Source organism: Sesamum indicum, linkage group LG1 (assembly GCF_000512975.1).
Source record: "Sesamum indicum cultivar Zhongzhi No. 13 linkage group LG1, S_indicum_v1.0, whole genome shotgun sequence".
Lineage (NCBI taxonomy): Eukaryota > Viridiplantae > Streptophyta > Magnoliopsida > Lamiales > Pedaliaceae > Sesamum > Sesamum indicum.
In genome coordinates, this window is record NC_026145.1 from 13,637,687 (window position 1) to 13,651,027 (window position 13,341).

The 13,341-nt window shown below is 35.5% G+C and overlaps 2 protein-coding genes across 5 annotated transcripts in view; both read left to right on the plus strand.

Annotated features, from left to right (window-relative positions):
- The window catches only part of LOC105166202 (SNF1-related protein kinase regulatory subunit gamma-1), a 5,111-nt gene extending 2,342 nt beyond the window's left edge, over positions 1 to 2,769 (plus strand). The window contains exons 3-6 of the mRNA XM_011085469.2: positions 1,010 to 1,204; positions 1,299 to 1,574; positions 1,975 to 2,138; positions 2,395 to 2,769. Of these exons, the coding sequence (XP_011083771.1) occupies positions 1,010 to 1,204; positions 1,299 to 1,574; positions 1,975 to 2,138; positions 2,395 to 2,692 (933 nt within the window). The 3' untranslated portion in view covers positions 2,693 to 2,769. The remainder of the gene's footprint in view (positions 1 to 1,009; positions 1,205 to 1,298; positions 1,575 to 1,974; positions 2,139 to 2,394) is intronic.
- On the plus strand, positions 4,085 to 10,207 carry LOC105166210 (pentatricopeptide repeat-containing protein At5g50390, chloroplastic). 4 transcript variants are annotated; one of them, XR_002287926.1, is made up of 3 exons: positions 4,085 to 6,433; positions 7,313 to 7,490; positions 7,713 to 8,278. XR_002287926.1 is itself a non-coding variant. In XM_011085485.2 (2 exons), exon 1 carries the CDS (start codon positions 4,298 to 4,300, stop codon positions 6,407 to 6,409), a length of 2,112 nt encoding a protein of 703 aa, XP_011083787.1. In that variant the 5' UTR covers positions 4,085 to 4,297; the 3' UTR covers positions 6,410 to 6,433; positions 9,682 to 10,207. The 4 variants fall into 4 exon arrangements, 2 of the variants coding, with proteins under 2 accessions (XP_011083787.1, XP_011083816.1); XR_848157.2 differs by having other exon boundaries at positions 7,369 to 7,490; XM_011085485.2 differs by lacking the exons at positions 7,313 to 7,490; positions 7,713 to 8,278 and adding an exon at positions 9,682 to 10,207.

The window sequence follows — 13,341 nt, forward strand, 5'->3', positions numbered from 1 at the left end:
AATAGTTATGCTTATATGGGATTTTTTAGTGTGAATCTTTTCGGCATCATCTTAAAACTTAATCAGAAAAACAGAAATATTTCATCCGCCTCATGAAATTTGCACCATGTCATCATCACATAGCATTGGCATGGATAGCCTAAAGTGTAGATGACTTTGACATGTTTATGCTCTTGAGGGTGTGGGTTTTCCATCTACCCTTCTGTGTTTATGCTTTTGATTTTCCTAATTTGGAAGATTTTAGCAATGAGATCATGGAAGAATGATAAGAAAGACGTAATTGTAAAGCATTTCTATTATTTACCCAAGTAGAAATATATATGCTTAATGTAGTGTTCTGCTCTTTTTGATTTGGCTATGATCCAAAATGAGTAAGGTGTCAGGGTTAAGGATGGAAAATAGGACGGGTCCTCATGACCTACCTCAAATAATATTTATAAATATATTTAATCTATATTAAAAAAGTTAACTTTTATTTAATACATATATTTGTAAAATAAATTATATTTTTAACATAATAATAACTTATTAGGTATCTTACTATTTTTCTGAAAAATGTATATCTATTAACTTGCCAAGCCAGGAGTCGGGGCAAGGTGAATCTCGAATCCAACTAGCTGGTGTTGGTCAAACCAGGGAGCAGCAGGTTTGGCTGGCATTTATAGTCAATCCATGAATTATTATTACGCATAATTATATAGACACCCTCTAAGACTTAAGTATATCGCCAAATAAAATGTCTCAATTTAGGAATATCACACAGATACCCCTTGCAGTCATGTTGAGTCCCACTGGCTGTTCTGATCTTTAAGGGAGTTTGTATGTAAAATATGACAGCAGGCGATACAGTGCAATATTCCAAAATTATCAGTTTTTTTTTCCGTAATGCCTTAATCTCATCAAGGAGTGTCATTGTAAATATCCCTTATTGTTTATCATTTGTCTCAACGAGATTTCAATTGGAGTTGGACTAGATTCAGAGTTTCTGATAACAGAACTTTTACTGCAGTCTGAAAAGATGGAAGGCAACAGCTTCGGTCCAGCAACTAATGACTTTGAAGATGATGCTGGCCCTGCCGTTGCAGCAGCAGCCAGTGGAATGTCTCCCCTGAGGTTTAAAAGCATGCATCCTGACTCTGCTTCTGCAACTTGTGGAAATTTCTTTGAGACTCTTACGGCCTCTGACTTCTACAAAAACACAAAGGTTACTCTTTCGACATTTAGTCTTCTTATCCCTTTGAAATGGTCAATCTTACTTCTGGAACTAAGCATTCATTGCCAAGTCTATGAACAAACAGGTGGGAGACATCTCAGGATCTTTTCGCTGGGCTCCGTTTCTTGCACTGCAGAAAGCTAACTCATTCTTAACAATGCTTCTACTGCTGTCCAAGTACAGAATGAAGAGCGTTCCTGTGGTTGATTTGGGGGAAGCAAAGATTGACAACATTATCACTCAAAGTGCAGTTATCCGCATGCTACAAGAATGTGCTGGGCTCCATTGGTTTGAAAGTTGGGGTTCAAAGAAGCTATTTGAATTGGGCCTCCCTTTAAAGGAATCGAGCAACATAATCAAGGTATCGTTTGTATTTTGGAAAACATACTCTTGAATGGATGCAACATCCTGGAAATTGAGTAATAATCTGCATTTATGCTTAAGGGGGTGTTTGCAGTAACTTTTTCTTTTTGTGATGGGAAGTGTTTGAAAACAAATATAAAAGTGGAGAAAAGCTAAAGTTGGTAAGTTGGTATGGAGAAGCTTCTAACTTCTAGCTTAAATGAGCTTAATTTTAAGTAGTTGAGTACAAGTGCTGAATAAGATACACTTTTTTTCAACAAAAAAACTAATAAGCACTTAAGCTAAACATCCCTTAAGTATTCCCGCTAATGTCGATGAAACCTGTACCTTTATTCACAGATTCTAGTCTGCTTCCATTCCGGAAAACTTTCAGGATATGTTTTCGTTGCAATTTACAGGTGTACGAGGACGACCCTGTGCTGCATGCATTTAAGCTTATGAGACAAAGGGGAGTCGGAGGCCTCCCAGTGGTTGGACGTGGCGGAAGTAAAGTAGTTGGTGATATAACCATCAGAGATATCCAATTCCTTCTCATTGCACCAGAAATCTACAAGGAATACAGGTCCGAAATGGTTTTGTTGAAAACATGTTTCTAGATTATGATAAGGGAAGTTTGATACTAGCCATAGAGGTTGCAAATAAAATACGTGCAAACCGTCGGATCATACATGGTAACGTCTGCATTTGGTTCATATTATGATCTAATCCTTCACATCTCATATTGTGTATTGCTCATAGGGGTGTCATAGAATCATCTCTAATCCTCATAATCAAGAAACTGTTTGCGTAACGTCGCTCATTTCACCATTATACTACAGATCTATTACTGCCAGGAACTTCCTAACAGCAGTTACAAGCTATCTAGAGGAGCATCAAAACGAGACGCCTATGTCGAGCGGCATGGTGATGTGCCATAGAGACGATGCGTTGAAGCAAGTGATTATGAAGCTCGATTCTGTCAAGATCCAGCGCATTTACGTTGTGGACGATGGTGGGAACCTGGAGGGGGTCATCACATTGAGAGACATAATATCGAGGCTGGTACACGAGCCTCGTGGTTATTTTGGGGATTTCTTCGATGGTGTGTTGCCGCAGCCTGCCAATAGCAGGGTCTAATAACTGGTGGAGCTGCTGTCTTGAGAAAAGCCGGTGGTCGATTTAGGGTGAGTTTGGCATAACGGTTGAAACTTTCAGAATCACTTCTGAAAATTCGATTATGATCATATACCATGTCGGTACGTTGATTTTTTAAAGCGTTTGAAAACCTTACTTTGGGGTTGTTCAAACACCGGTAATTTATGTTTTGTAAAAAATTTGGTGATTTTTAAGCCAATTACAATTTAATTATTTTAAAATTTTAATTAAATAAACATCAATATTTTTTACAATTAATTATTCAACTGTAGTGTCAAACTCATTAACTGGAGGAGTTAGCTGCCTTTCTTGTAATTTATGTTTTCTCTTTGTTGTTGGTCTTGTACTTTTAACACCTTTCTTATCACTCTCTTTTGTGGCTAATCAAATGAAAAAGTGTTGTTGATTTAGTTTTTTGTCCTCTGATTGGATTCCCTTTTGTTTTCATAAATATTTCACACTTAATCTTAAATTTTATGGATTTTCGTATCACATTGACTTATCTCTTCAAATTCGAACCACCAACATACACCATTTATTTTAAAGTATTTTAAATTACCTTTAGAAATAAATCAAAATATACTATCTTTAATACATATTTATTTATCTCTATTTTTTCTCTCTTTTTCCAAAATACAAAATAAAACACTCAAAAATTAAAACGAAACACAATGAGCCCTTGGTGGACTACTACATGGTCACACACATAAAAGATTAGCAAAATATCCCAAAGAGATCTGTTCTTATGATTCTAATTGTGTCGATCCGATTTGATGTGAACCTAAAATATAAACTCTTGATGAATTGGCATATGGTTATATCTCGTGGGTGCAACTCTTTGAATGCACAATAACACCAACTTATAAATACTTTAGCTAAAAATTAAATATAATAAATTATTTATTCCACCTAATATAACATCTACACGACCCTGTTAAAATTACTATTCATGTGAAAAAAAATAGCATACAAAACTTGTATTATACAAGTAAATCATACAAGATACTATTATAATTATTATTGATTAATTATTATAGGTTTCAATGAGTTTTAACTTAGTTAACGAAACTGAGGGTCCCATGATCTTAAAGGTCATGGATTTGAAATCTGTCATGTGCGTGAGATATCGTTTACTGTATAGTAAGAGTTGTTGTATACTGTAATAGTAGGTGTTGTTGAGTAAGATATGATTATCATAATAGTCTTTATTAGTATTGATATCGATGAAAATAATTGTGATTTTAATCGATTTATTTTAATTAATATGTAGTTGATAGCTTTTACTTTAAAAAAAAAAAAAACAGAAAGAAAAATGAACAATTATTCTTGAAAAAAATGAAGACGACCTTCGTTAGTTGAACTAACCAAAAAGAAAAGAAACTAACCAACAGACTTTTTGGCGGATCTTTCGAAGCTTGAACTCTTATAGAGCTTCTCCTGAGTTCCCCACCAACCCACCCTCTCTAGAGGTAAAATTTCAGATTTCATCTTTCGACTTCGACTTCGACTGTCTGATTTCTTACTTGTTTTGCTGTTCGTGATTTGATTCATTTCTTATCAAATTCTTTGCATTCCATTCTTTCACGTATGGATATCTCATTGCCACTGGATCAAGTCCAGAGCAGCTACAGATTTGCATGTTCACTAACAAACCCCACTATTTTCAGACGAAAAATTTCAATTTATGAGAATTTTTCACTGAAAAAGAAAAGGTTTGGAACTCCCTTTTCTCAGTTTAGGTGTTCTTTGCTAGACCGAGGGTTGAGACCCCGACCAACGCCTCAAACTTTGAGAAAGGAAGAAAAGATTCTCAAGAAAGGTACAGAAGGCCATGTAGAGGAAACCCAATTGGAGAAATCGGATTTTAGTTCTGGAATTTCTGGGCAGATTGAGAAGTTGGTTTTGTGCAGAAGGTACGCCGAGGCTCTAGAGCTGTTTGAGATTTTGGAATGTGAGGGTGATTTTGATGTTAAGAGTGGTACTTATGATGCATTGGTGAGTGCTTGTATTGGGTTGAGATCAATTAGGGGAGTCAAGAGGGTGTTTAATCATATGCTCAATTCTGGGGTTGATCTGGATTTGTACATGATGAATAGGGTATTGTTGATGCATGTGAAATGTGGGATGATGATTGATGCACGTCAGTTGTTTGAGGATATGCCAGAAAGAAATTTGGTTTCTTGGAATACAATAATTGGGGGGCTTGTGGACTCAGGAGACTATTTAGATGCGTTTAGATTGTTTTTTATTATGTGGGAGGACAACTCAGATGTTGGGTCTAGGACGTTCGCCACAATGGTAAGAGCATCAGCTGGCTTGGAACTTATTTTCCCCGGACAGCAGTTGCACTCTTGTGCTTTGAAGATGGGTTTGAGTCATGATGTCTTCGTGTCATGTACCTTGATTGACATGTATAGCAAGTGTGGTAAAATTGAGGATGCAAGGTTTGTTTTTGATAAGATGCCTGAAAAAACCACTGTAGGATGGAACAGTATTATTGCTGGTTATGCACTTCATGGTTATAGTGAAGAAGCGTTGAGCATGTACTATGAAATGCAAGATTCTGGTGTCAAAATGGACCATTTCACATATTCAATAATTGTACGAGTCTGTACCAGGCTAGCCTCATTAGATCATGCAAAACAAGCTCATGCTGGTTTGGTTCGAAATGGTTTTGGGTCCGATATAGTTGCTAACACAGCACTTGTTGACTTTTATAGCAAATGGGGAAGGATAGAAGATGCCCGAAATGTTTTCGACAGGATGCCACAAAAAAATGTTGTCTCTTGGAATGCCTTAATATCTGGATATGGCAATCATGGTCGTGGAGCTGAGGCAGTTGAATTATTTGAGCGCATGGTTCGTCAAGGAATGATTCCCAATCATGTCACCTTTTTGGCAGTTTTATCTGCTTGTTGTTATTCAGGATTATCTGATCGTGGATGGGAAATATTTGAATCAATGAGCAGAGACTACAAGGTGAAGCCTCGGGCAATGCACTATACATGCATGGTTGAACTATTAGGCCGAGAAGGGCTCCTGGATGAAGCTTTTGCATTGATAAGAGATGCTCCATTTAAGCCTACCATAAATATGTGGGCTGCCTTGCTAACAGCTTGTAGGGTCCACAAGAATTTTGTACTTGGTAAATATGCAGCAGAGAAACTTTATGGGATGGGACCCGAGAAACTATCTAATTATGTTGTGCTATTGAATATCTACAACAGTGCTGGAAAATTCGAAGAAGCAGCAGCAGTCCTCCAAACTCTGAGGAGGAAAGGTCTGAGAATGTTACCTGCTTGTACTTGGATAGAAATAAAGAAGCAGCAGCATGCTTTCTTCACTGGAGATAAATCAAATCCTCAAACCAAGGAAATCTATGATAATTTGGATGAAGTCATGCTGCAAATCTCAAAACATGGGTATGTTCCTCATGGAAAATATCTGCTTCCTGATGTGGATGAACGGGAAGAATCCATGCTACTTCATCATAGTGAAAAGTTAGCTATTTCCTTTGGGCTCATAAATACTCCTAGTTTAACTCCTCTACAACTTGTCCAGAGTCATAGGATTTGTAATGATTGCCACAACGCAATCAAACTAATCTCCATGGTTTGCAGACGAGAAATTGTTTTCAGGGATGCTAGTAGATTTCACCGTTTCAAAGAAGGCAGTTGTTCTTGTGGTGATTACTGGTGACTTACATTGTATTACATTCTTAAGGTCAGGATTTATCTCATTCCACACTGTAAGGTTTTTCCTTTCACCCTTACCTTGTATGTTCCAGAAATGTCTGAGAATGATATTTTGAGCCCATCTCTCGAGTATATTTTTCTGTATCTGTAGAAACTTTATTAGTTTAGCTTCTCCAAATAATTGACATGTTTAGTTACACACCTCCTTTTTCTTTAAGCATGTTCCTGAGTCACCAATTATGAACATAACTGAGTAAGCCGGAATGATATCCGTAGCAATTTCACAAGTTCTCAACTTTTAGCTCTGTGACAAATCCTGCACTTTATAGGTTAGAATTATATTTTTGTTTTCCTTCACTTCCATATAGTTCCTCTCAATATTTCCTTCTTTCTTGTGCTTGTTTTTCTGTTTTGCTAATCATAAGTTCGCAGAGGATCCTTTCTTTCCTAACATATGTGATGCAACCTCATCATCATCATAAATTTCCTACTCGATGATGGCAACAATTTGCAATAATCATCTATTCATGAAACAATCTTAATTATGTGTGTTATCAGCCGGACATATAAGAAACACATCTTAATGTTTTATGTAAAACTCCTCTTGATATCATTTAGCATACCACCTCAAATTCTCTTCATATAAGATGAATCAATTTGCTACTTTGAGGCAGAGGATCATCACAAAATTATTCAAACATCTGTATCACACTGTTCATTTAGCTGTTAAGTTGACTAAGCAGGTTGTATCTTCTTAGTAGACCCAAGTTTCCTCCTTGTCCAAAGCTGAAATATTCTTGGATCAACATATTGTCTATATGTGCGATTGCATGCAATTTCTCACACTCAATACACGTTCCAAATTTATTACTTCAGCAATTAAACTATGAAAACTAATTTATCACAGAATGGATCCTCTGCCAGTTGAAACTGATTCGGTAATTTTACCTCAATCCCCAACAGCCAACCTGAAAGGAAAAGGACAAGGCACTTCTGATTTGATGTCTAATGGCATCTAATGATTAAAACGGATGAATTCACTTTCTTCAAAGTTGCAACTGGACATGTTTCAGTTGTACATCCAGGTTAGGAGTTCAAGACCTTCTCCCTGATCTAAACCGTAAATGTTTCCTGATTGTGCATTTGATTTGACTCTGAAAGGATCCACTTTCTTTCAGTGGAATTGGATGCTTGCCCTTGTGCTTTCTGTTCAGGAAAGTTCATGAGAAAAATCATAATGCACAACCTGAATATTTGTCTGAAGAAGTCCACAGTATTACCAGCAATACTTATATTGTTCTTTCTAGGCTTGCTCATGTGAATATCGGGAGGAAGAGGGAACTGCAGTATGAACTTTTCTTGTCACAGCCTGAAGCAATGAATACTTTGTAGAGCTTAAGCAACAGCTTGGTTTTCGATACCATCAAAATTTTGGAATCCTTCATAGATCCGAGGTCAAATAATTGTTTCAACTGCTCTGAGTTCCTTCTCTTCAACCACAAAGTCTTGATAGCAGGAAGATTGAAGAGAATCGGAAGCATCTGAGCCATCATGCACTGTGTATCAGATTAAATTCATTCACCCAATATTCTGAAAGGAAGTTTTTGCAAAAATATCTGGCTTTCAGATTTTACACCACTATTTATGCCATCCATACGCTTACTTCCACTTACAGACAGGCCCATGCAGAGAAACTTCTGTTATCATCTCTTTTGGCTAATTTGATTGCTGTAATATGAATTTGTTATAATATCATATATTGTTCCATGTCCAAGATCATAGAACCTATGAGCTGACTTTAACATTCATCGTGTATGTCCAATTGCATTTTTCTATACATGCCCAGTGTTAATCTCTTGATTAAATACTGCTAGTAAGTTCTCACTCAAAGTCTCATTAGAAAGAACCTTATTTAATGTTCTATTTGTGGATCGTTTTGTTGCATCTATTGTACAGATTTCAATGCTTTCCACGGATATAAAGCACACCAGCAATGGCTTTAGCAGATACAAGTCATTTCTGGCTGCACCATATTCTCACATATGGTGTTCAATTTTGGTTGTTGGTTATCAAAAAATTTACTCCATATTATTTTGAAGCAGAGAAAATGGCATCTGGTCTGGGAAGTTCTTAGGTATTGCTTGGCAAACTAATTCTAGACTCATCCGTGTATCCCTTATTTCATAATTTTGGCATCTTAGTTAATGCATAGCTGTGCCATTGCTGAGACAGATGATATGGGGAGGTTTGCAGGCATGGCAATCTAGCTTGAAGTCTATCAGATGACCGTCACTCTTCGTTCTTGCTTACTTTTCATATTTCACCAAGTTAATATTTCCTGCTATTGTCCTTGAAGAAGCAGCATGTTTCATTTCTGATTCTTGTAGAGTTGCTTTAGTATTGATTGGTTTTCCCTCCTCTGTTATATCATTTTTATGCATGACCAGATAGCACATCAACAGCTAAATCATTCTTTTACAGCCAAATGAGAATAGCTGCTTGTCATTCTCAATTCACGATCAGCTCCAATAGCATGTCAGGTTAAGGCCTTCCTTATCCACTGAGAATCCATAATTTCTACAGGGTGGTTACATTAATTTACATTGACTTTAGGATGATGTAGAGCTTCCGAGGAACTGGAAAATCCCATCAAAAAAGTATTGGATGACTATATGTGGTATGCCAGTTATGCAACAGTACTCAAATTTATCAAATCACTGGTTTGTTTCAACGTGACTGAAATTTGAAGTACCTTTGTTTATCTTTACTATAATATGGAACACCATCAGTTTGTTTCATGTGAAGAGGAATTACAAGATAAGTCTGCATACCTTTAACCATTCCTTATATTTATGTCATATTGGATTACTGGAGAATTATATCACGCAAATAATTGTAAATGTCTCTTGTCACAGCCCTCTGTGTAATTTTTGGTGTCTAGACATTTGAACAGGAGTATGAATGTATCATGCTGTATCCCTAAACATACCAGTCCTGATAATGAACCAATTTTGGACGTTAGTAGTGTATCAGCTCATTACCATGGGAAATAATCTCCTACCCAATATCAATGATATGAATGATTTACTTCAACCACATGTGTCATTGGAAAAGGAAGAAATGATCTTGGTCATTAAGTAAGATCAGCCATCCAAGATATTATCCATAAATTGGGAATTGTTCACATTTATTACTGTTGTGCTCTAATTACAGGTTGCATATACGAAACATTATTTCAATGTGCATTTGATTGTGCGGTATGCTTGAATACGACAGATCATACCCCCTTATGTCAAAGACGGAAAAGCGAAAAGAGAAAGGTGACTTTTCTAGCTGGTTGGTTTGTGATGGCTCTAGCTCTACCAATATGACTAATTGAAGCGTGATGTTAACTGCTCAAGAGGTAACCCCAGGTGACCCGATCATATCTTTCCTCTTTTCAAAATGAAGGGCATGTGTTTGATTTAGCAAAGATGATATTATCATTCGTTGAATTGAATTGTCAAGGACAAGAGAAAAGTGATGGAAATTTGGGGTGGAGCTGTGGAAGCCAAAGGCTGGTAAACACCACATACCTTGTACGACAATTGCATGTGTAGACCTACACCTGCATTTTCATACTATGTACAACAATTGTTGTCTTATGCAATTTTGTTATCTATGGAAAACCTTTTGTACTCTGTGTGATGAGAGGAAAAGCATTAGCCTGTTAATTTCAATATATGCAAAGGAGCTAATGATGGTCAATTCGTATCCTCATCTCCAAATTGCTGTGTCATCTTGTGTTCCATCCGTCTGCTGTAACTGCAACTGTCAAAAAGACTTCCCATTTTCTGTGTGGCAAAAAGGTTTATTGTCTTAAGTTGAAAATATTGTTCAAGACTGTGGAAAAAAAAAATAGAAAAAAGAGAATATGGAGCAAAGTCGAACTATTTTGATCTCGTTCGTGCATTTTATGCATGCATTAGACGCGTATGCTTACACACAAGTGTGATATATTTGGACCACCATGAAATGTTCAGCAAATACAGAGAGTCATACAGGTAAAAAGCCTTCTTATGTAGCCATTGCAAGTGCTTCTTGTCTGGGATGCATGGGGTAACCCTTTCAATGGACCATATTTCATCAACTTCATTTATCTCTCTCTCTCCCTCTCTCTCCGCGCCGCGCACACACACACACACATATATATATATATATATATATATACATATGTGTCGATTATGTATGTGTATATTTGAATGTTTTGAATCAATTATGAACCACTTTTATGTTATTTAAATTTATGGTTGCAATATATATTATATATGTGTAAAAGCATCCCACTCCAAAACTGTTGAATCTGAATGCTATTTTCCAGAGCAATGCTATGGTGTCATCCGCATTTCCTAATTGTCAGTGTTTGAGTCCCACAAAAAATGAAAACTTTTCCCACCTTCGAAAGTGACGCTGCCATATATGTTATCTGCACTATTTCAAAAATGGCTCAAATTAATGAATCATCTTCCAAGTTATTCTGTCTCCCTTCTTTTCACCTCGAAAATTACTTCATCTGGTCTGAATCCCACTCAAAATTCAGAGCCAGTAAATCTACAATGGAACACACACACTACACGTGTAAAAAGCTTGAAATCTTTGCCATAAGTTAAAATATACAGTAAAGCTTAACTTAAGGTGAGTTTTGCCTAACGGGGCTCCGAAAATCACTTTTTTTTTTTTTTAATTTCTATTATGATTTGCAAGAATGTGTTTGACAAGTTAAACTGGAGTCTTGGTGATTTATAGAGGCGTTCTGCAACCAACATTTTGTTTGGATGAAATGATCAGATCTTGAGGGAAAGTTTGGAGTGATTTCAAATAACCTCATATTAAATGGATTTAAAATTCATTATTATGCCACAAAACATAGTTCAAGGATTTGAAATGATCTGTAGTATGTATTTATCTTATGAATTTGACATCTTTAGGCCTAAATCCGTGGATGCAGACACTGGGCTTTTTGTGTGCTAAAATCTATTCATGTATGATCAACTACAAAACCTAGGCCAAATTAACAGCAGAATTAACATGTGTAACATAGATAAATGACACTAATGTACACATTTAATCATTGGTATGAAAATCAGATTAATCCTTCCATCATTTAATTCACTTTTACTTTAGGTAGGGGGGTGGGGGTGTGTGGATATAAGTCCTTTGGATTATGTTAAGATCCTTTAATGCAGTGTTGAAATGCATAGAGACAACATGAAAAGACAAATGTTAAGGATTTGTCATAATAACTGTGTTGATGATTACACAACAACTTGGACCTACAAACTTTTATCAAAATATTTTGATTGGTATTTGAGTTGGATGTTTGTTCTCAATCAAAAATCAAGTGGCAGAAACTCTGGAATACAAAAGCTGTCATATTTGACACAATATTTTGCAGTACAATTATTATTTAGCTCATGCTGCTGGACACTGTACACCATTATTTATGAGGTTCACATAATTATCATTATTTTTTGCAAGATTTTGTGAGTTTGGACATATCACACGCACATATATATATATATATATACATATGAAGATGATTATTCTAATTATCTTGACACTAATAATTTAATATATGTATATATATATAGTTTTGAGGATCTTAATATAATAACTCTCTTTTTTTTCTTTGAGTTGGCAACTCAATGAATCCACGCTAATTTGAAAAATAATATTATTGATAAAATATTAAGTGATAATTTTTAAAATTGTCACTAAAAATATACAGTAAGTGATAGTAATTTTGATCTTTATCACAATATAATTATTAGTGATAACATGCTAGCAACATGAATATAGTAAAAATTTTAAGTGCTTTCAATACATTATCACTGTGCATGCTAATCTCACTAATTGTTTATAGCGATAATTTTATGCATACTGAGATATTTTTATGGGGCGCGTTTGGTTTGCGTGAGTATGCATGATAGGATTGTTTGTCATGCATAATCACACATTTGGTTCATGATATTAAAGCATGATACTGATATCGAATTCGATATTATCAACTAACTTACTCTTAAGTAGCTTTTAGCGGCCATGTTATATTTCACCAGCTTCATCATGGTGTGGTAAAATTGTGTTTGGCTTGTGCTAATAATTTGACTTTTGGGATAGTGAATTACTCGACAATCCTTAAAGTTTGGTCTAATCACACAAATATTTTTGGTCTTTTATAAAATTACAAGTATACCCCCTAAAACGATTTCGATGTAATTTATTTAGGGATAATTGTAAACTTTTGTCTTTAAATAAGAAACGTACTAGTAATTACAAGTATAATATTAAAAAATACATTAATTTAGAAAAGAAAAAATAGTTATATAATTAAACATGACTTTAAAAAATATGGATGTAATTCAGCCTTTGGGAGTACGGTGCAGTAGTGGTTCTGAATGCTATAGGAAACAAGTGAAAAAGGTCAAATATTTAGTTTGATTAAAAATAAAATATGCGTCTCATTCTGCTTTGGGCTCAGCAGAGACTGCACCAATTGATATGCTGTCAAAGTGAATAAAAGTTGATAATATTTTTAAGATTAGCTTTTTTGTCCCCATACCCTATTGCTGCTATTTGCAAAAGGGCCTGCAATTTTAAATAAATTATCTTGACAAAATATAAAAAAATATCAAAAGAAATTCAAGCTTTAACTTATATATTAGACTAATTAACATAGTGTTGGTGAATTTTAATTAATCACGTGACTGAAAATCGAGCTATACCGGCTCAATCGTGGGGTTAATGAATTGGTTTGGATGAATCTTGAATTTTTTATTTTGCCACGCAGACCCTCATTTAGATACTATCATGCACGCCACCCAGCATAAACCCAACTTTTAAAATTGCTTCAAACGTGTTTTAAATTGGGAGAGGTTACTTGCAGAAATAATGGTTAGT